Raw genomic sequence first — 24,210 nt, forward strand, 5'->3', positions numbered from 1 at the left:
TATCTTACCTGAGACTTTTTTGTAGACGATATTCTTTGTGTATGTACCATTTCGACACTTTGGTTGCTCCGTCATGATAAGAACTATCGTTGTGGACATCGATATTCCTCTTGAAAGTGCAACATATAGTTGCCCATGTGAGAAAACATGTTGCGGTAGATACAATCCAACATTCGAAATTATTTGTCCTTGTGCATTATTTATTGTCATTGCAAAACACAAGCATACTGGAAATTGTTTACGGACAAATTTAAAAGGATATCCTTCATTTTCCGGAGGTGAAAGCTGAATTCTGGGGATGAACACATGCTTGGAAGTGCATTGACCTATCATAATTTCTACATGTATGACGTTGTTGTCAAAACCTCTGCATACCATCCTTGTACCATTGCATAGGCCATTTGACGGATCTAAATTTCTCAATAACATAATGGGCGCATTTTTCTTCAAAATCAACGTGTATGCAAGAGAAAATCAATTTTCAATTATAAGATTATCATCAACTCTTCCGTTAAAGAAACAAAGAACTGGAGGAAAAAAATAATGTGCACGAAGTAAAAGAAAACTAAAGGGATTTAGCTGTCAAAATAAATTAAAATCTTCATAAAGCATGTTATTTTAATTATTATCTTTTAAAGAATTACGAACTATGACTGAGTGAAAGAGGAAGAAGGCATACAGTGATATTTATAAAAATAAAAATATGTAATGGTTCCTAATTCAATGGGAACTCTTTAAGCATTTAGAGAGTTAGAATCTAACCCATTTCAAATTTGATATAATAACGTTGTGAGAATTTTTGTGTCTGTTATATACAAACATGATAGTAATATATATATAAGGAATACTGAACTTGACAACGAACCTGTGCGGTGGAAGGCCGTTTGGTGTTAATGTATTTAAGTATTCTTCCTGATAGTAGTTGTTGGTATCATCTTCTGCTGAGTTGAAACTGTGAAATATTTTGCTCTCACCAGGGAACTTGTCAATCAACATCTCATTTAGTTGATCAACATATTCATTTTGTCATGTACTTTGCACAACTTCGATTTTCGTTTAATGATGGAAATATTTCTGTTATTAAGCGATCTTCACCACTAATATTACCGTTGGGTTTGACAACTAATTGCTCAAGGAGGAGAATCATATCATCTTTTATTGTATGCTCTTCCCCATTGCCGATGCGAAGCAAAAAATCACTTAATATTGGATCTGTTCTTGCTCTCATATTTCTTGTTAACTGATTTTTTTTCATTTTAGGCCATAAGTATAATTTTACCAAGCTAGCATTTACCGTCTCAGCTCTCGTCGCTTTTGGAACTACTGGTAGTACTTGACGAAAATCACCACCAAAAACCATTACTTTTCCACCAAATGGTTCATCGATATCCTTTATATATCTGAAGCTGCTGTCAACTGTTTCGATAGTCTGACACCTTGCCATAGGTGCTTCATCCCATATTATCAACTTTGCTTTTCTTATTAATTTTGCACCGCCACTTTGCTTAGACATATTCGTAATGGTAGTTTCATTTGTTTGCAGAGGTATGTCAAATCTAGAGTGAGTTGTATGACCCCTTGGTAAAATTGCTGTTGCTACACCACTTGTTGCTGTTGCTAATGCTATCATACCTTGTGATCTGACATTTGCAAGCAATGCACGATAAAGTAATGTTTTTCCGGTTCCTCCGGGCCCATCTACAAAGAACAATCTTGTTCTACCTGAATCTACTCTTTGCAATATAGTCTTGAAAGCTTGTTTTTGCTCAGGATTTAGCTTTGATTGTGTATTGAAGTTGTCACGACCCGGATTTTCCACCCTCGGGAGTCGTGATGGCACCTACTAATGAGATCTAGGCAAGCCAATCCTTAACTGCTTACTTCTTTAACAATTATCAGTAATATCATGAAAATAACGGAATTAAATAAATATGCGGAAAACTTAAATTAAAGAAACGGAACAGTAGTACAGAAATCAACATATGCCTCTACCCAAGAACTGGTGTCACATTACTCACGAACTTCTAAGAGTACTAAATACAACCGTCTGAAAGAAAATATAAATTGTTTGTCTCGAATACGTGAGATAACAGGCTGAAATAAAAGATAGAGGAGATGTCGGGCCTGCGGACGCCTGCAAGGCTACCTCGGTGTCTCGCTAGTTTGAGTGCTAACTCCCGCTCTACTGGTGTTGTCCGAAACCTGGATCTATGCAAAAGAGCACAGAGTGTAGTATCAGCACAACCGACCTCATGTGCTGGTAAGTGCCTAGCCTAACCTTGGCGAAGTAGTGACGAGGCTAGGACCAGACTACCAAATAACCTGTGCAGTTGAAATATATATACATGTACAGTGGAAAAGAAATACAGGAATTAACCAGTCAATGTGGGAAGGGGAAACATATTGTGGGGAGGCAACAGTTGCAATTAGAAATCCTCAATAAAAGAAGAAAACATCGAAGTCTGAATATCAACAAGTATCAAAAGTCAACAGTTTGCACGGCATCACCTTTCGTGCTTTTACTCTCGTTCTTACCAAATCAATCATATCATAATCATGTGCACGACATCACCCTTCGTGCTTTTACTCTCTTTCCTCACAATAAAATCAATGAATATCGGTACGAAATGGTACATCGTACAGCACGACATCACCTTTCGTGCTTTACTCTCTTTCCTCACAATAGCAAACAATGCACGGCATCACCCTTTGTGCTTTATCACTCTTCCTCACCCAAACAACAATCACAAATAAGGGGCAAGGAAGTAAACAGAATAATAATAGAGATCCCGACAAGGGAGATAATCAATAAAGCAATAATTACCCGGCCAGGGTACATTTTAATAATCCTTTCTCTTTCTTTCACTTTCAATTCATCACTTACTCCACCACTTGAGCCATTGCTCCAAAGGGTTCAATTATCTCGTATACTTTCTCAATTCGTATTATAACTTGAGCCAATGCTCCTCGAAATTTTAATATCGCAATTTCTTTCACATGCTCCTTACAACATATAGAAATCATCATTAAGCATGTAAGATACGACAAAATTAGAATATTCGCAATATAAAGACTCACGGTCATGCTAGATACCAACGTATAGATACTCGTCACCATGCCTATACGTCGTACTCGACAAATAGCAAGTAGAAAATAAGACTCAACTCCTATTCCATCAAGCTAAGGTTACACCAAACACTTACCTCGCTTTGCAATCAATTCAAAATTCCAACAAGCCTTTGCCTTGCGAATTCATCTGAAGCTTCAAATCTAGTCATAGTAATTCAATATACTCAATATAATTCGTACGAATTAATTCCATATGAATTGTCACATTTTCCAAATTAAAATATGAAATTTAGCTCAAAATTTCCCGTGGGACCCACATCTCGGAATCCGAAGAAACTCATAAAATACGACAACCCATTCCGATACGAGTTCAACCATACAAAAATTATCGAATTCCGATAACAAATGGACCTTCAAATCCTAAATTTTCATTTTTATGAAAATTTTACAAACAAACTTCAATTTCTTTCATCCAAATCCGAAATAAACGATGAATAAATAGATTTATGAAATGTAATCACTTCCGGATATAGAACACTTACCCAAGTCGAAATCGTGAAAACCCCCTTTGGAATCGCCCAAATCCGTGCTTGAATGACCAAAAATGGAAGAATTTTTGGACCCCCCCGGTTTATACATTGTCCAGGGTATTATAGCAAGCTTTACTAGCGCGGTCGCGCATCTGGCCACGCTACGGCCACACTCACAGGCAGAAACATTTCAAATATGCGCGGTCGCGCATCTGGCCGCGCACCTGAGCGCGCATATGACACATGTCCGGTAAAATGATCATAACTTTCTGTATACACCTCCAAATGACAAACGGTTTGATGTTCTGGAAACTAGACTCATAGAGATTTAATTTGATAGGTTGTGCCTCACACATATCCTTATATATATGTATATATTCTCGTCCAAATTGAGGTCTTGTGCGTACTCATTTGCAACTTTAGTCTATTATGAAATTTTCCAACTTGGCTTAGACTTAGGACTTTCCTTAGACCCCATATCTCTTCTAATATGCCTCGTACACCTATTATCATATCTAATTGGTATCCATCATATTAATAGTCCTCGAATGAGAAGTAGAGTCGACCCCCAAACACTTAGCATAACTTATCGCTTTTCTCACACATCTCTAACTCCCAAATTTTGACTAACTCCCAAGTTTTCCAAAATTTTTGCCAGAGTTTCCTTTGTAACTAGGCCTATCCACCTGTCAGAGAATCCCAAGAACCAATCCTAACAACACATACACAATCCAATCAACGTAACACCACATGAAAAATAATTCTGATAGTGACCTCATAAGCAATCTATTGCTAGAAAAGAAACGCCATATACATCAACTATTTAAGTGATACTCAACTCATAGCAGGTAAGTTCTCAACATTTTCACGAAACATATAAATAAATATTTAAATTAAAGATGACATTATTGGGTCATCACAGAAGTCTTCTTCATCCACTTGTATTGCCTTTTCTTCAGTAATCTCTCTGTATTCTGAAGTAACATTATCATCTCGACTCCGATTAAGTTTTGGCGAATCATATCTTTCAACACTCTCGCCCATGTTTTCTAGGAAATAATTAATGCTCTTCAATGTGCACTACAATTGAGTATCAGATGAACTCTCATGTATCCTTCTGAAGTCCTCTGACATATCCTCGTAATATGTGTCCCATAGTTTTCTAGTGTCTGTTGGATTACAATGTACCAATATAGTTGCAAACAAATTTCTTAGAGCTGATGGCATTTTGAAGAGAACTGCCTCACGTAAGCATTTAGAAATGCTGTTATCTGATTCTAGTAACCCTCTTTCTCTTGCAGATTCCTTGAATGTTTGGCAATCTCTTCCATTAACCTTGAGTAAGTCTTCAAATGAAAATGGTCCTCTAACATGATTCAACAATAATCTCAAATAGTATCTTTCACCTTCTTTAGGATTAGCTGCTTTATTCAAGGAAAGAAGATATATAGATGAAATTTAAAGAAAGGTATAAAAACTTCATTGAGTGAAATATTCAGTTCGTTACCTATAGCAATTCGGCCAGTTACAAATCTTTTTTTCCTTTTTGCCCATTTCTTTGATTGAGAGTTCCATACATAATACTCTGGAAAATCTTTGTATAGGTACATTCGTGTCTCATCGTCTGTTAAGCATGTCTTGAAATACTCAGTGAGCATGGTTTTATTGACATTGTCTGATGCTATAACAATTTGCAAATTTTGCCTTTTCCAGTAGTACACTAATATGTATAAATATTACGTTAGAAATTATATATTGGATAATTTAATACACATCTAAACACAATATCTTATCTAATCGATCAATGACAAAGAGAAATAGACTAAAGAATTGGTATTTAATAGTCAATGTAGCGTAAAAGTAATATCCTAAAATTAAATTCCAATATTTACCAGCGAGGGAACAGTTGATATGAATGCATCAAAAACAAAGAAGATATTTGCACTATTTATACAGATTTCTTTTTTTGACGATACAAGATAGAGAATTAATCTTTATAATCTAAAGTCGTAAACACTGGTTGGAGGTTTTCCAGTTGTATTGGCTGAGAGAGAACCGTAAATTTTCTAATACTTTGCCTGTTTTGACACCAAATCAGCTTCCCAAATGCTTATGATTTGCCTTACGAATCAAAGTTTGTATTGGATAATGCCAATAAAGCATTGTAACAATAAAAATCTATGTTTTCATATCTTATTAAGAATGAGAGTTAAAAATTCATGGCAGTAGTATGTGATTGAATATATATAAGTAATTAACAATGAATGTAAAATTAGATAACCTCCTTCCAGGTCACTATAAGGTTGATCAATAAGAGATTAAAGTTCATTGTTGGATATAAGAATTTACCTGCTTGTTTATCTCGGAGAATATAGCTGAAGGTTAATGACTGGAGGTTGCATCTCACTAAGATTGAATTCATAAATTCTCCAAAGTGCTTCCAGCGGAGATACCCAACGCGCATCTTGGAAGTTTTTAATTTCATCAATTATTTTTTCCCCATCATCCGACTCAATATAAACAGCGCACCTATCGTGACCTTTATATATATACTTGTACAAATACTTTATAGCCTTCACTCTGCAGCAAGCCTCAACATTGATATGACAGTTGTATCTAGTTAGTAAATAAGGATTATAAGGTACAACCCACTGATTATTCATCACCATGCCTCGAGCTTTTGCGCTCTTCCCATCATTTCTTCTCCTATAAATAGGATATCCATCCTTTCCTTGTATTGACTTATTACAAAATGGTCGAGGATAGCGATTTTTGCACTGACCATCCTTCATGCAGGGGTTTGATGGATGATAATTTCCACACGGACCATGCTGTTGAAGTTTGGCAAAATGCCAAAGTCCCACATTGGTTGGGAGTTAAGTTTGGGGGGGATTTTTCCCCTATAAAAGAAGGCCTAATGTTTAGGATTGATACACACCTCTCATTTGCCTTCTCATCTGTTTAAGGCATTTGTATCTTCTCTCTTTAGTATTATTTCACTTGTATTTTTGGAGTGGAATAAAATATTGGTTGTGTCCGAGGAGTAGGCAAAATTAGCCGAACCTCGTAAATTCTGGTGTTCCCTTTATTATTGCTTTATTGTCTTATTTATTATTTGGTGGCTGTCATAATTTTTGGTATAGTAGTTGTGACTTATTCACACTCTATACATTTGGCTTCCGCAACAATTGGTATCAGAGCCAAGGTACTGTCTAAGTATGCTCTGTGGTTGCAGCATAGTCTGATCTTCCACATCAGAAAAGATTTATCTTGGTAACTGAGTCAAGGTTCTGTCTGAGTATGCTCTGTGGTTGCAGCTTAGTCTGATCTTCCACACCAGAAAGGAAATAATCTTGATTTGTGTCGTCAGCTATTAAAAGGAGTAAAGGCTTGCAACTTGGAGTTTTGTGAGCATTGTGTCAAAGGGAAACAGACAAGGGTTAAATTTGGTACAGCGATCCATAATACTAAAGGCATTTTGGATTATGTACACTCTGATGTTTGGGGTCCTTCCAAAACACCTTCATTGGGTGGGAAGCACTATTTTGTAACCTTTGTTGATGATTTTTCTCGAAGAGTGTGGGTGTATACAATGAAAAATAAAGATGAAGTGCTGGGAATTTTTCTCAAATGGAAGACGATGGTGGAGAATCAAACAGGCAGGAGGATCAAGTGTATTCGCACAGACAATGGAGGTGAATACAAAAATGATCAATTCAATAAGGTCTGTGAAAATGATGGCATCGTCCGACACTTCACTGTTAGACATACACCACAACAGAATGGAGTGGCAGAACGTATGAACCGGACCTTGCTGGAGAAGGTACGGTGTATGTTGTCCAATGCTGGCTTGGACAAAGAATTTTGGGCTGAGGCAATTACATATGCATGTCACCTCATTAATCGTCTACCATCTGCTGCTATTGATGGCAAAACACCATTTGAAAAATGGTACGGAAAACCTGCTGTAGATTATAACTCTTTGCACGTGTTTGGCTCAACTGCATATTATCATGTGACGGAGTCAAAATTGGATCCAAGGGCAAAGAAGGCTATTTTTATGGGAATTACTTCTGGAGTCAAAGGATATCGCTTATGGTGCCCTATGACAAAGAAAGTAATATTCAGCAGAGATGTTACCTTTGATGAATTTGCTATGGTAAATAAGGTAACAGAAGATACCAAACAAAATGAAGGTGCTTCTAAGCAGGTGGAGTTTGAGGGAAAATTTATTTTTCCTACACAAGAAGCAGAGGAGGAAACAAATGAAGATTACCCTCTGGAAGGAGAGCCAGTAGAGGAGATTCCAACTCAGGAATCTCAACAACAACTTGAATCAATAGCAACCAGCAGGCCAAAAAGAACAATAACGAAACCTGTTCGTCTCATAGAGACGGTTGCTTGTGCAACCTCAATTGTAGCTGATGATGTTCCTACTACTTATAAAGACGCTGTCCAAAGTTCAGAAGAAGATAAGTGGAGGATTGCCATGAATGATGAAATACAGTCCCTTCATCAGAATCATACATGGAGATTGGCCAATCTCCCGAAGGGAAAGAAAGCAATTGGGTGCAAATGGGTATTTGCAAAGAAGGAAGGATTTCCTAACCAAGTAGATGTTCGCTACAAAGCAAGATTGGTGGCCAAAGGATATGCTCAAAAGGAGGGAATTGATTACAATGAAGTGTTTTCTCCAGTTGTAAAACATTCCTCCATTAGAATTATGTTGGCTTTGGTAGCACAATTGGATTTGGAACTAGTTCAGATGGATGTAAAAACTGCGTTTTTACATGGAAACTTGGAGGAGAAAATCTACATGACTCAGCCAGAAGGATTCAAAGTTGCTGGAAAAGAAAATATGGTGTGCAAACTTGAAAAATCGTTGTACGGATTGAAACAATCTTCTAGACAATGGTACAAGCGATTTGACGAGTTTATGTTGCGGCAAGGGTACAAGAGAAGCAAATACGATCATTGTGTGTATTTGCACAAGCTTAAAGATGGTTCCTTTGTATATCTTCTCCTATATGTTGATGATATGTTGATAGCTTCCAAGAATTCGGAAGAAATTGATAAGTTGAAGATTCAACTGAAGAAGGAGTTCGAGATGAAGGATTTGGGTGAGGCAAAGAAAATTCTTGGCATGGAGATAATTAGAGATAGACGTTCAAAGAAACTCTGTTTATCTCAAAAGGAATATTTGAAGAGAGTACTTCAACGTTTTGGCATAGATGACAAGACTAAGCCAGTTAGTACTCCACTTGCTTCCCATTTTAAGCTAAGTACTACTATGTCGCCAATGGATGAAGCTGAACGAGAGTATATGTCAAAGGTACCATACGCAAATGCTGTTGGTAGCTTGATGTATGCAATGGTTTGCACAAGGCCTGACATTTCACAAGCTGTTGGAGTTATTAGCAGATATATGCACAATCCAGGAAAGGAGCATTGGCAAGCTGTGAAGTGGATTCTACGGTATATTCATAATACTGTAGATGTCGGGTTAGTTTTTGAGCAGGAAGACAATCAGTTTGTAGTTGGATATTGTGACTCAGATTTTGCGGGTGATATGGACAAACGAAGATCAACTACTGGTTATGTGTTTACTTTTGCAAAGGCACCAGTTAGTTGGAAGTCTACTTTGCAGTCAACAGTTGCTTTGTCTACAACAGAGGCAGAGTACATGGCTATTACAGATGCTGTGAAAGAGGCAATTTGGCTTCAAGGATTGCTAAAGGAGCTTGGTGTTGAACAAAAAGGTATCACAATTTTTTGTGATAGTCAAAGTGCTATTCAATTAGCGAAGAACCAAGTTTATCATGCAAGGACGAAGCACATTGATGTTCGGTATCATTTCGTACGAGAAATCATAGAAGAAGGTGGAGTCACGGTGAAGAAAATTCATACTACAGAGAATCCTGCTGATATGCTGACAAAGGTGGTGACTGCGGTCAAGTTTCAACATTGTTTGGATTTGATCAACATTGTTGAACACTGAAGATTGAAGATGAAGACACAACCAAAATTTGTTATTGAGAGAGAATTGAAAATGTGGAATTTTGCCAAGGTGGAGATTTGTTGAAGTTTGGCAAAATGCCAAAGTCCCACATTGGTTGGGAGTTAAGTTTGGGGGGATTTTTCCCCTATAAAAGAAGGCCTAATGTTTAGGATTGATACACACCTCTCATTTGCCTTCTCATCTGTTTAAGGCATTTGTATCTTCTCTCTTTAGTATTATTTCACTTGTATTTTTGGAGTGGAATAAAATATTGGTTGTGTCCGAGGAGTAGGCAAAATTAGCCGAACCTCGTAAATTCTGGTGTTCCCTTTATTATTGCTTTATTGTCTTATTTATTATTTGGTGGCTGTCATAATTTTTGGTATAGTAGTTGTGACTTATTCACACTCTATACATTTGGCTTCCGCAACACATGCATCATATTCTTGACAACCAATTCATGTAATATTGGATATTCATCTTTGTCTGGTAGTTCTGCTGTAATATATTTGTCATACTGATCTGGTGATGTTATCTTGTGTCCTTCTTTAAGTATTAATAAAAGGTGTATGTGGGGTAGACCTCTTTTTGGAATTCAACCACAAATACATGTGCTGCTACTGCCCCAAATATTTGTTTCTTGAATATTTGATTCTTTAAGTCTTGTAATTTTGCTCTAAAAACTCTGGTCACCAAGTCGGGCCTATCTCGAGGAAGTTGGCCTTCACATAAATTTTCTTGAATCTCTACCCAATCAGCATTACATGTCATTGTGATGAATAGGTCTGGTTTACCAAAACGTTGAACCAGCGCCATAGCATCCATATACCGACGAGCATATCCCTAGGACCTCCGATAAATGATGCCGGGAGTATTACTCTCTGGCCAACTTTATCGCCTCTACATTCTCCAACCATGATACTGTCAACTATACCTTGCAATATTTTCCTTCTAAAATTTGATTGGTCAAATCGAAAATACTCAAGTCTAGTTGTTTCTAGTTTGATGTATATGTCAACCACAAATTGTTGCAATAATCGTCCACATAATAGCAACATGGATTTTTCTCCTCTTCGAACTTGTAGTTTATAGCAGTTGTACTCTCTACATGACACACATAATTTAGATTCACGTTGTACACCTACAAAAGAGTTATGTTTCAAGATTATTTCATGGGAAAAATATCAAATGTTCTATCGTCTTCATATTGAGAGCGATGAAACTATACAATAAAAAAAGTACTAAATCATTAAAGGATAGTTTTTTTTTTTTTGGAATACTTTACCTTGTTGCTCTCTGCTAATCACCTCTTCAGCAGAGGTAAAGGTTGAGGTGCTTTGATTGATGCTTGCAATATCACTTGTGCCCAAACCTATGTTTGATTTATTTATTTTTTGTATTTCTTGATGCCAACCGACTTCGCCATTTGGAAAAAGTATATGACACTGTAGTGGATCATAACAACCATAATAATGTTTCACTCTATGTTTGTTTCCAGAATGTTCGTGAATGATAATATCTCTCTCGAATGGTACATTTGGATTGTTTCCATCTATCCAAATTGCAGCAACTTAATCTACTGAGGGTTTATTATAGACTCGTTGATCTAGGGTCGCACTTGCAACAATTTGAATATGCAAATCTTTAAGTTCCGAATGATCCTTTATTTGGCGAAAGAATTGTGCATAAGGATTCCCATCCATTATCTGCATGATTCTTTTCACAATTTCCTCTGATAAATTTGTTTCTTGTAGTTTTGATATCCTATTGCTTAACTCATTCTCAGTGTCAAAAAAGCATAATTGAGAATAACATGGATTATCATCACGTGGTACCAATGATGGAAGATCGTGATATATTTGGCCCTGTGCTTTAAAAGTGTAAACTCCTTTCCTTGAAGATGCCAGTTGTTTGTCAAGTTTAACACCAAAGGATGTAAATGAGAAGATGCTATTGTATGCTCTAACATTTCTCCGAAACTCCTTGGCTTCGTCTGACTGTGTAACAAATAACTCATATAATTGAGCTGAAACTTCCGTATTTGCTAATTTGATAGACCCATTTGCGCAACAAAATGCCAAAGGCTCAAATTGAAACCTTTTAGCATGGCAATATTTGCATTCAGGTGCACTTTCCAACTTATAAGTATGTGATATTGATAGTTCGTAAGAAACTTCTCCTAAGAGAAACATATACAGAAATTAAGTAAGCATAAGATACAATCTTAAATTTCTTTATTCAACAGAAACATAGAGTACACAGCAAGACAAATTTACCTTCACTTTCCCACTCTTTTGATAAAGTCTTGAATATTCCCACTCATACATTTTTGAACCTTTCTCATTGAGGCACCTAATTGCCAATTTTCTACAATAAAAAAATAATCTAAAATTTGTATCGCAGATTTGGATTGATCACTGTTAAATGTGAAGATGTAGTAAGATTGATATGTCCGTGAAAATCATAAGGATCAGTATTTTGGTGTAATCATATTTACTCAAACGGTACTATTGTACTTGTTTTGGAACCAAATTTAAGTGCAATGAACTTTTTGACTTCTATCGTGTAACCTTCTATAGTTTCAACCATTATTTGAAGAGAATAAATTATCATATACCGCATTAATATCCTAAATAATCATGAGCATACCTCCCAAATTTAGTAAGGTATAGTTGAATTAACATACCATTCCTGATTTGCGTCGTTGAATGGTTGAGCTGTTTATCAATATTTTCAGTATGCACAACTGCTTTTCTCTTTCTTCCTACAAAATTTATTACAATTACAGTACCATATTTAATTTGTTATGTATACTGTAATGATAAGTAATGAGTATGTTATGGTTACCTGAAATTTTCTGCTCGCCTTCACAATGGTTTTGTATGTTTGGCTTTGCGGCAGTTGAACTAATATATTTATCCATCCTCCGAATGGCATAAGCTAATTTCCGTTGTTCTACCAACGAACAACAAAAAATTTATATAATCAATTAACTTATAAATTAATTTTTAGCATATGCTCAAGAATAGGAAATATCAATTATTGTTGTTGTTACCTTGTTCTGTCATCTGTCTAAATCGAACAAATATTTGTGTCATAACAGAAAACTGTTAATATCATAATTTTATATTTATTAGATAGTTGGAGTAATTCTCCAAAGATAACAGATACTTACTAAAATTAAAAGCTAGATTTTTATAGGTCCTTTCTAACTTGAAAGACCAAAGCAATAAAACTTGGTTGATAAGATCAATAAAGAAATATATTAATCAGAAGAAATAATACCTTCCGCAATGGTTGCAGAGAATCGCAAAGTTTGCAGAATTATGTTATGGAGTAATACTTCTCAATAAGTTTATGATGGAGAATATGGAACTGGCTTCTTTTATAGAAGTGTTTGACTCCCTTTTTCTAATGGATTCAGATAATATAATAAGTTCTCAAATCAAATTAGTAATAGGAATTGATTCGGACAATATAAGACTTTGCCAAATATAAGAATCTTTAAGAAGTATAACACAGTCCTAGAGGTATTAGTATTAGGTGTAGGATTTGGACAATATAATAAGAGATTGTCAAATATAGTAATATTTATAATGTATAACGTGTTTCTCAAAGGTATTGATATTAAGTTTGGGGAATAGTTTTACAGAGGGGTAATAGGCAATGAAGTTGCAAAATTTTGACCAGCACACCAATTTAAGTAAAAAAAATCGAATTTGTCAAATTACTAACATGTAGCTCAAAAATAAAGTTGAAATAGTAACATATTGGAGAATACTAGAAATCTACCTAAAAAAAAAGAATTTCACCAATAAGGTTATAAAAACGGGAACAATAAAGAGAACTAATCCTACATGGATTCGTGCAATTAAGTTGAATTCTATGAGAGAAGATTAAATAAGAAAAAATATTGTTGTCAAAAAGGAAAAGGCTACAGGAAAAACGTTGGCGGTGAGTAGACTGAATTTTATGGGATAAGATAAATAAAGAAAAATATTCTTGTAAAAAAAGGAAAAGGCTTAAAAAAAAAGTTGAGCTAAAGAAACCAATCGTAAACCAAATCGGCAAGGAAAAGGCTTAAAAAAAAGTTGAGCTAACCAAATCGTAAACCAAATCGGCCAAAAAGTAGGCGTGTAGAATTTGACCCAAAGTCAACTATGTGGCATTAATGTATACGTAATTTAAATGGAAAGAAAAATCAATCTTAGATAATTTATAATTATATCCTTAAATTATAAAAATAAATAAGGTTATAAAAGTCGATCAATGTTTCAAGGATATTTTAATCGTTCAATATTTAGCCTAAATTATTTGTGCTTTTATAATAATATAAATAGATAAGACTTTGAAATTAACTAAAATTTTGGTTAATAAACTGTTCCTTATTTGAATTATGTTGAAAGTTCTAATACTGTATTTAAAAATTCAAAAATCAGAGTATATTTCTATTAATAGATATGGTTATATATATTTCACATTCATATATGATTCAAAATGGCATATGCAAAATTTAGTCATGCAATTCAAACTGGTTTTTATATTCAACGTTTTGATAATGAACTAAGACCAAAAATGAGTAATATATCAATTTCCAATTTAAAACAAGTAGTTAACTCTTTAATTTCAAGAACATTTTTTTCAAAATTTAAGTTTTCCCCTAATATTTAGGAGATCTAAATCTACTAAATTTTATAACATTAAATTCTTCATTTTTTGAACTATATATGAAAAGTCCTATTATATTATATCTATTGTGCAAATCTTTTCCTTATTTTATGTAATGCAATAATTTTACAAAAGGCAAGTAATATAAAAAAAATAAAAAAAAATCCACCGTAAGAAGTAAAGAGTAGAACTTGGTGTAGGTTTGAATTATTTTTTCGTTATAAAAGTATAACCAGTTAAATCTATATTAGTAGTAAAATATAACTAATGTTGACACTTCTTCAATTTTTCTTATTCTTAAGTCTAGATTTTAATCGGTCATATAGTTAATAATCATAAATTTTATATAATTTAATTATCATAGTAAAAGTATAAAAGAAACTTATAGAAAGACTTTTTTTGTTAAAGGCATAAGCATGTGCATTACCCTTTAATTAAACATTTCTTCTATAAAATGTATGTACCAAAATTTAAGTACATACTTTAATAAATATTATAATTGGATATAAGATAACCCAACAGTTGTGATTATTATACTCTTTAGTTCAGAAAAAACAAGTTGATAAACATTTATATGATTTTCATAAAATTTGTGTTGATTGACATGTGTACACGCAAGCACGTATGATTTTTTATTTTTACCCTTTAAAAATTAATTTTACTAAATAAAATAATTATTTTTTTAATTTAGAACTTTAAAATTAACTAAAATTTTATTTATTAAATATTTTTCTTATTTGAATTACATACGAATTAGGTCTTACTATTTAGGACTTAAAAATCATTAAAATTTTATTATTCCAAATAAGACATGTCCGAATCAAATTTAAGACAAAAACCAACGGGCAACAGTTTCAAACTATATGCTATTGTACGTTTTTATTTTTTTTATTGTTCCTCTCCTCAATTTATATTTATTGCTTTGTGCATGTTAATTCTCCTCCTATTATCTTCTTCCGCATAAAAATATGAACAAATTAAAGCCAAAAGTTATTTATCGAAAAGAAAAGAGGGTTCTAGAAATCAAACCTTCCAAATAATAAACTTTTATACAACTAGAGAGATGTACTAAAAACTATTAAAAGTTTTTGTCTATATTAATACTTTTATGTTGAATATCTCTAGTGATGATGGAGAAATTATGTGACATATAAGATCAACAATTATTATTTACAAGAACTTAAACATTAATTTTTAATTTATAAATAACTCAAACATACATTTGAATATAATAGTTACTTAATATTTTATAATTTTGACAATCATGGAGATTGGATACACGCGCAACGCACGTAGCAAGAGACTAGTTAGAATATAAACGTACGTTGGCATATATATATTTATATATATATTAAGAGGTTAAGTTTCGTCATTTAACTCTGTTTTTTTTTTCATTTTCCTTATGTCGAAGATTCATACCATGCAAGTGTGCGCGTTTTTAGCCAACAAATCATACATGTTTTTTTGTCTCATTTTTCTTCTGAAAATGTTGAAGACAAACGTAAGTTAAAAACCAAAGCATAGGGGGAAAATACACGTACTCTTATATAAGGCACAAGCAAAATCTAAGCAAAAAAGAATATGATGGCATATAACAATGTAGTCTTGCAAATGAAGAGTATAGGGTAGTAAGATATTGATTTAAAGATATTGTTTTGTGAAGGACCTAGTTCGTGGGCTGTCAAAGATCAAGTTCAAAGATCACAAGATGTGTGATTCTTGTATAAAAGGGAAGCATGCCAGATGCTCTTTTAAACCAAAGAAAGGAGTGAGCACCTCAAGACCACTTGATCTTCTTCATATGGATATTTGTGGACCTATGAGGATTCAAGCCGAGGAGGAAAGAAGTATATCTTTGTGATTATTGATGATTACTTTCGATTCACTTGGACTTTATTTCTAAGAACCAAGGACGAAACATTTCATGTGATTGTTGTCTTTGTGAAACAGATTCAGGTGAAACTAGGAAGTCACATTGTGAGCATTAGATCTGATCATGGTACTGAGTTCGACAATGCCAAGTTAGATGAATTTTGTGCTAAAAATGGTATAAGTCACAATTTTTCTGCTCCTAGAACACCTCAGCAAAATGGTATTGTGGAGAGAAAAAATAAGACACTTGAAAACATGGCAAGAACAATATTGATCAATAGTGGCGTAAAGCTGTTAACAGTGCCTGCTACTTGATTAACATGTGTATGATTATATCCCTACTTAAGAAGACTCCCTACGAACTGGTCAATAGCACAAAACCCAAGCTGACTTATCTGAGAGCCTTTGGATGCAAATGCTTCGTTCTCAACAATGATAAGGATGCTTTGGGAAAATTTGATGCAAAAAATAATGAAGAAATTTTTCTCGTTGCTCCTCACAAAGCAAGATATACAAAGTCTACAACAAAAGAACTCAGTGTATAGAAGAAAGTGTGTATCTAATCTTTGATGAATCCAACGAATCAAGTGGTATAGGGGCACATAACAAAGAATATGAAGATGGAGAATTTTCAAAAGTTCCTGATGACGCCATAGGCTACTCAAATGGAAAGACTAAATTGATGAGTCAAGTCAAGCAGAGCGATGAAGATGATGCAACAGAATCTCCAGAAGGCATAGAGGAACCTGATCCCTCTATTATCCCAATTAAAGCTGAACATTAGGTTGTTGATGTTGTATCAAGTACTCTTGATGCTGGACAACAAAATGGCAGTCATACTTCTGTTGATGTCAATAATGGATCGAATATGGAACATGGTCCCTCGAATCCTGGAGGTCAAGTATCCAACTAGAAGCACAAGAGTACTCATCCTCTTCAAAATATGGTAACTCCCTTAGACTTTTGTATTCAAACTAGGTCTAGGGCAAGAAACGTGTTTGCCTTCTCAGCCTTCCTGTCTTAAATTGAACCTAAGAATATCAAGGAAGCATTGTAAGGTGCTGACTGGATAGTTGTTATGCAAGAAGAGCTTCATCAGTTTGAGAGAAACAAAGTGTGACACCTGGTCCTAGGCTTTCAGACAGAATAGTGATTGGAACCATGTGGGTGTTATGCAATAAGCTTGATGAATTGGGAAACACAACAAGAAACAAGGAAAAGATAATGGTTCAAGGATATAACCAAGAAGAAGGGATCGATTATGATGAGACGTTTGCCCCGGTTGCTTGAATAAAAGGAATCAGGATTCTTATTGCTTTTGCATCTCATATGAAATTCAAATTGTTCCAAATGGATGTTAAAAGTGCATTTCTAAATAAGTATCGGAAAGAGGAAGTCTTAGTCAAGCAACCTCATGGATTTAAAAATCATGAGTACCCTGAGCATGTCTTCAAGCTTGACAAGGTTTTATATAGTTTAAAGTAAGCCCGTCAGGCATGGTATGAGAGGTTGTCAAAATTCCTTCTTGAAAATGACTTTACTAGAGGGAAGATTGGAAATACTTTATTTTTGAAGAAAAAGGGAAGAAATTTGTTGATTGTATAAGTTTATGTTGATGATATCATTTTTTGTGAAACTAATGATTCCCGTTGTGAGGAGTTTGCAAAGCTCATAGGAAGTGAATTTGAAATGAGCATGATGAGTGAGCTAAATTTCTTTCTTGGGCTGCAAGTAAAACAAACTTCAAAAGGCACTATAATCAGTCACCAAAAGTACATCAAGAAGTTGTTGAAGAGGGTTGAGATGGAAAATGCTAAGACCATTGATACGCATATAGCCACTGTCACTCGATTAAACATGGATGAAGCTAATTCTCCTGTCAATGAAACTATGTATAGGGTATCATTGGGTCTCTTATGTACTTAAGTATAGTGGACCAGATATTGTCTTTAGTATTGGATTGTGTGCAAAGTTCAAATCAAGCACAAAGGAATCTCACTTGAAGGCTACAAATAAAAAAAATTGAGGTATCTCAAAGGGACTCTAGACCTGGTCCTCTTCTATCCTTCAGGAGATAATTTTAACTTGGTTGGATATGCTGATATTGATTATGCTGGATATCTAGTGGATAGGAAGAGCACATCTGGAATAACACATTTTCTGGGATCGTTCTTGATCTCATGGGGTACAAAAAACTATAATTTCGTGGCACTTTCTACTGCTAAAGGTGAGTATATGGCTGCTGCTTTTATTGTGCTTATCTGTTATGGATCAAACAATAACTTGAGGATTTTGGTATATTTATTGATTGCGTGCCCTTATTGTGTGATAATACGAGTGCTCTTAACATGGCAAATAATCCAGTTCAATACAAAAAGACCTATCACATTGATGTTAGACACTATTCCTAAGGGATAATGTTAAAAATGGTCTGATTTGTATGGAGTTCTGCAAGATGAAGGATCATGTAGCAGACATCTTCACCAAGGCGTTGAGCAGAGAACACTTTGAAAGAAATCATTTGGAGTTGGGCTTGATCAAGCTCAACTAGTTGCTTTTCCACAAGTTCCCTCAATGATTGGATATGTAAGAAGGAGATGTACAATGCTAAAAAGTATTTTTTTTTGTGGCATCTAACTCAATGTTATACTATTACAGGTATACTCGCATGGTAGTTTCAGGACAAAACATGTATAAATGACAATGCACTTCTTAGAGTTTTTGCCTAAATTTTAAAAAACAGTCAAGGAACCTGATTCCTTAGACTCATGTTAGTAGTCTCTTCAATACTTATAGGTTTTTAAACTGTTGTGAGTACCACGTTATTAATTCTCGCCCTCTATTCTAAAATTTGAAGTCCTAAATGATACACCCCTTATGAACCTACCCGTATACCAAAACTATTTCTTTTCTTTTACACCAAATCAAAATTATTTCTCTCTCTCTCTCTCTCTTCACCCACGCTTAAAAATCTCCTCTCTTTCTCAGAACATTCTTCATTCTTGTATCTTCTTGTCTAAAATCAACCATGTTTCACTCATAATCCACCTTTTAAAATCTCTTAGACGTGAATCTAATGTTGTCTCCATAAAAAAACCCAACTTTATCTGAATCGAAATCCAATGACTCACCCCAAAAGCCCCAATCTATACAAACCGTAACCTTACTGTCACACCCACAAAACCCACTATTTATAGTCCCCATAGGACTCTCAAGAGTCAAACCCCTAAGAAATTTATAACATCTCCCTCAACCTCTGGTCCTACTGAGAAACTCGACTTTGTCGAAAGTGAGCAAACAATGTCCGTGTTAAAATTTCTTCTAAACACATAAAAAATAGTGAGGAAGATGACAATGTAGAGGTTACCAGTCAAACCAAGGTGACTGAGGTTGTTGGTACATAGGAATTGGTTGTTGTTGCTACTACATCGACTTTTCTTGACTTGTAGGAGTCAAAGGGAGAGGACATTGAGGTTGTCAAGGAAAATGTTGCAGAAACCTCTGTGAAATCAAGTAATACTACTCCTCTTATAAAATATTCTTGAGAGTGATACATAAATTGTGGTTGGGTTGGTCGAAGCCTTGAGGGCTGGAGGAAGTACTGAAGGAACTCAAGGGGAACTGGTGGGTCAGAGGGAACTGGTGGAAGTGCTCGATAAAGGGGAGCTGAATGAGGGACCTCATCCCTCTAACCAAGGAGAGTCTGGATCTTCTGTACGCAAGACTACTCCTATTTAGGATGCACACAGGTTCCTCAAGGGTTAATCTGGACATCAATGTCAATCCCTAAGTAATCTTGACCATTGATGTACCTTTAGGATATCTCTTTTTCGAGAAGGGACCGGGTCTCTCCAGTCCTTCTTAGGATGATGATTATGAGGATGATCTTGATTAAACTCTATGCTTACATGAGCCTCTGTTCCAGTGGCAAAAATTAGTGTAAAGGGAAAGAAACATGTTGCCTACAAGCCGCATACTACTAGGCAAAAGAAAAGTGTCGAACTTGAGACTACTTTGAAGGCAAGTGAGGAGAAAAGTTCTTTGAAGAAAAGGAGGAGGTTAGTGAAGACTAGAACAATTGATGAGGAAGAGGTTCCACATGTTAAGGTGGTGGGTAGGGAGGATGAGGAAACCGAGGTGGAGGAATCTCCTACTGTGAGAAAAATTTCCAAAAAGAGCAAAGTGGAGAAAGGAAAGGCAACTGAATGAGAGGTTCCTGATGAGGAGGGTGAGCAGAGTGAGAAGGAGAAGGGGGAGACAAGACCTATCATAAAAAGGAAGGTTAGTGCAAGTAAAGAACCTGGTTATTTAAAGAAACCAAAGGTTGAGTTCTCTGAGTTGGAGGGAAGGAGACTCTCAGGTCTCAAAAAGTATTGCTAGGTGGAGTTTTTGACCCTGAGATTGCTGAGATACAGGGAATCAAGGAACTTCATGACATCGCTGAGTTACAAAAGTGGAATCATCTCTTTGCTCCTCTAAGTCCCAAAGTGTATGAAGATGGGGTAAAAAAATTCTACGCCAATATGTTTATTATTGGTGATGATACACTATGCTTGTGTGTGAATATGACAAGTTCATTCTTGATGAGGAGAATCTCGGAGAGATCCTTGGTGTTCCAACTGATAGGTTAGGAATTGTTGATGGAACTACTTCATCTAAGTTCATGAAGCTCATTGTCGAGAGGGAAGAAACTATGTCTGGGCTCAGACTGTATAGGAAGGAGCTTAAGCCTGAATAATGAATATCAACTACTGTTTGAAATGGTCAACAAAGTGCTGCTGCCTAGGTCTGAAAGAAAATCCATTGCATCTATCTCTGATCTGATCCTTATTAAGGCATTGACAACCTTCACTTCTATTAGCCTGCCAGATCTTATGATCGAGCACATCATAAAAGTTGCCAATAAAAATGATGGCAGGCATGTTCTTTCATATGGGTTCTTCATTACCAGGGTCTTTGAGTATTTCGATGTTAAGCTAGAAAAAGCAACCATAGGGACCAGGAAGCAAATGTTTACTTTGGGCACTTTGGTGGAGTGTGAGTGTGTGCCGAAAAAGGGAGGAGTTTGCAGTAATTCCATTATTTCCAGTTTGATTGATGCTCAAGAATAAGAAACCGCTGAGATTCACAGGATCCAGGCTGAAAATGTCATCTTAAAGTCTCAGCTCGCTTAGAAAGGCACAAAACCAAGTCTCTTGGCAGAAGAAAATGGTCAGTTGAAGGCTGAGAATGCAAGTTTAGGAAAACAGGTGGAGGACTTGAATTAGCAGATGGTCATTGATCAGAGGACTTCAAATGAGAGGATGGACAAGCTCCTCGAAGCCTTAGCCCCTTAAGTTTCTTCTTGCTCAGTGATCCATTTCTTTAAGTCCCTCCAATTCCTTCAAAATTCTTATCTTCTTTTGATCCATGCCGTTTTATGACATTGGTACTTTGGTTGTTAATTATCATGTTTTGTGTTGTTGAAAATACTGTGATTTTATTGTAATTAATCATTGTGGGCAATTACTCTACATTTGTGCAATAAAATTCACTTGTCGTTCATGTTATGTTGTCCAAGTGGCCAATGAGTTAATGTTACTGATTTTTTTTTTGCTTGTGCCTTTTTTTGTTACTCTTTTCAATGATGCCAAAATGGGAAAGTTCAAGGGGGAGGGAGGTCAAAGGGGTAGAATTGATATGTTGTGTTATGCGTGAAAGATGGGTCTAATTCGCGGGGGGAACATTGTTGCTAACATGTTGTTATAGGTTTAATTCGTAAGAGGAACAAATGAGAATCTGGTTCTTAGGGGGATATCAATTATAAATTTGTCTCATCTAAAAAGGAAAAATTGATAAGTTATGCTATTTCGTGTTTTGATAATTTGTCAAATGTTCTCGAGGAACCAGATATGATAAGTTTCATGGTCATTGTACAATCAATTATACAGTTGTAAAATCTGCCTCACTGTACCAACTGACATCAGTACAATGGCACATCTGTTGCTTGCTAGAGGCCAAACTAAAAGATGAAATGTCCCTATCTATTCTCATATGCTCTCTCATATATAAAAAATATGTTACAAGGTTTGACCTAATACTTAATAATCCAAAAATCACATTCTCTCAAGTGCTAGCCGTCGCTGCTCTCAAGGTTCTCTCAAGAACAAAGCCGCTACAAACTCAAGGACTAAATCCCAATATTGAAGATGTCTTTAAGTCCTTAGGTTTGTTGCGTCTTGTCATTTTGTTTTTTTATTTATAATCCTATACTAATTTCTAGAAGTGTTATTATAGGACATCTTTCAAACTTCTTTGTTTTGATTTTCTTGACTAGAGTTAGTCAAGGTTTGTTGTTTTGTAATAGAGTTATTGCAAAGGGTTTACAACAGAGTTATTGTAAGAGGTGAGTGATTAAGAGGTTAATTCCTAGATTGTAATGAAGTTGCTCGATTTAGTGAAGTTGGAAATCCTACACTGGTAGGTCGTGGTTTTTAATCCATTGAGTAAAGAATTTTTCACTTAAACATTTTGTGTTATTTACTTTATGTCTTTTTTGCTGTGGGAACAGATAGAGAACCTGATTCTCTACACTGTTTGGTGGACTCTTAGTTTCTATCAAATTGTCTTTGAATGTTTTTTTAAAAATATGAGACTACAACTATATTTGAGAATCAATTAGCAGCGTGCTTTAAAACTCAATCGATGATGTATGTATTGTTTTTACCCTTTTCCACTTAAACACTAGACGCCTCTATTATTGAGCACACAAACGTGTGAGTCCTGACATACATCAAGAGGCGGAGCTGGGATTTCAATCTTATGGGTTCTGAATTTTGGGATCACGACTTCAAGTGTTAATGACTGAGTTCTAGATTTAATATTTATACATATTTTATGGATTTAAAATACCAAATATACTGTTTGAGCAGAAGCTACTGAGTTCGGCCGAAATCATAAGTCGGCTTGTGTCTTCGCCCCTACATACACCTTTTCATAGGTGAATGCATTATATAAACAACATAATAAATCAAGGTGGTGATTTTTTTTAGTCAAATATTTTTAACTGAAAATATTTTCTGACATAAAAACATAAGTTTTGGTCTGTAAGTTTTTTCTTCAAATTGAGTAATTCATAACATTACTACCATTAATCAACGACCAACCTTTTCTTAACACACCAAGGTTCTCGAGGTCATTGTTCTATTACGAAAGTTAGAGCAATTAGTCCCTTTCCATGCTTTCCCTGCTAAAACAAGCTGACGAGAGCGAAGAGCATAGAGAGATTTTCAAGCTAATATGGCGGCCATTTGGATTTGACAAGAGTTACTCCTTCTGAAGCAGGGAAATAGAGCGATTGGCAACAAACTCAAATTCCGTAAAGATAAACTTTGGGTTAAATGGATTCACAATTATTACATCAAGGGAGGCCAGATTTGGGAAGTTGCACCAAAGCAAGCCTTTTGGGTAGTGCAAAAAATTTTGAAGAGTCAAAGTCACCTTCAGCAAGCTGGGATTATTGAAGAAGATTTGAAATGTATGACAATATTTTCCATCAACTGATGAGGGCTGATTTTCCTGAAGTGCAATGGAGAAAAATGGTCTGTAACAACTTTGGATCTCAAAAATGGATATTCATCTTAAGACTAACAGCTTTTGGTAGATTCCCTACTAAGGATAGATGGATGCACTGGGGAGCAGTTGATAATCAAATTCCTATGTGTGCTTCTCAAGCTGAACGTATATCTCACCTTTTTTTTCTGGTGTGATGTATCTGCACAGGTGTGGGACAAGCTCTTGCAATGACAAAGAATTGCCAGATGAATTGAGATGGGCTGAAGTCAATGCTAAGGGAAGAAGTTCAATTGTGGAGCTCTATAGGACGACCTTGGCTGCATGTGTTTATCACCTCTGGATTGAGGGAAATCAGAGGATTTTCCACGCTAAACAAGGTGATCCCAAAAGCATTATCAGAAGAATCATATAAGAAGTATTCTACAGAGGATTTCAGAGGAGCAGACTTACTAAGGAGCTTCAGAAGCTGAATTATTATTCAGATTAGTATAGTTTGTATTGATTAGTAGGTCGGAAGAG

At 35.3% G+C, this 24,210-nt stretch overlaps 1 protein-coding gene across 1 annotated transcript; it reads right to left on the reverse strand.

Moving 5' to 3' along the window:
• Positions 1 to 1,018: 1,018 nt before the first annotated feature.
• Positions 1,019 to 4,643, reverse strand: LOC107801445 (uncharacterized). The gene is made up of 3 exons (XM_075232109.1): positions 4,548 to 4,643; positions 2,885 to 3,003; positions 1,019 to 1,640 (listed from the first exon to the last, which is right to left on the reverse strand). Exons 1-3 carry the CDS (start codon positions 4,641 to 4,643, stop codon positions 1,019 to 1,021), a joined length of 837 nt encoding a protein of 278 aa, XP_075088210.1.
• Between the last annotated feature and the right edge of the window lie 19,567 nt (positions 4,644 to 24,210).

Source organism: Nicotiana tabacum, chromosome 16 (genome assembly GCF_000715075.1).
Source record: "Nicotiana tabacum cultivar K326 chromosome 16, ASM71507v2, whole genome shotgun sequence".
Classification (NCBI taxonomy): domain Eukaryota; kingdom Viridiplantae; phylum Streptophyta; class Magnoliopsida; order Solanales; family Solanaceae; genus Nicotiana; species Nicotiana tabacum.

Coding starts and splice junctions, on each gene's coding strand:
- LOC107801445 (XM_075232109.1), bottom strand. CDS start 4,643: ATGGGCGAGAGTGTTGAAAGATATGATTCGCCAAAACTTAATCGGAGT. Junction 3,004..4,547: donor GAGAGATTACTGAAGAAAAG/GCAATACAAGTG, acceptor ATATGTTGTAAG/GAGCATGTGAAAGAAATTGC. Junction 1,641..2,884: donor GCAATGGCTCAAGTGGTGGA/GTAAGTGATGAA, acceptor TGCAAATGTCAG/ATCACAAGGTATGATAGCAT.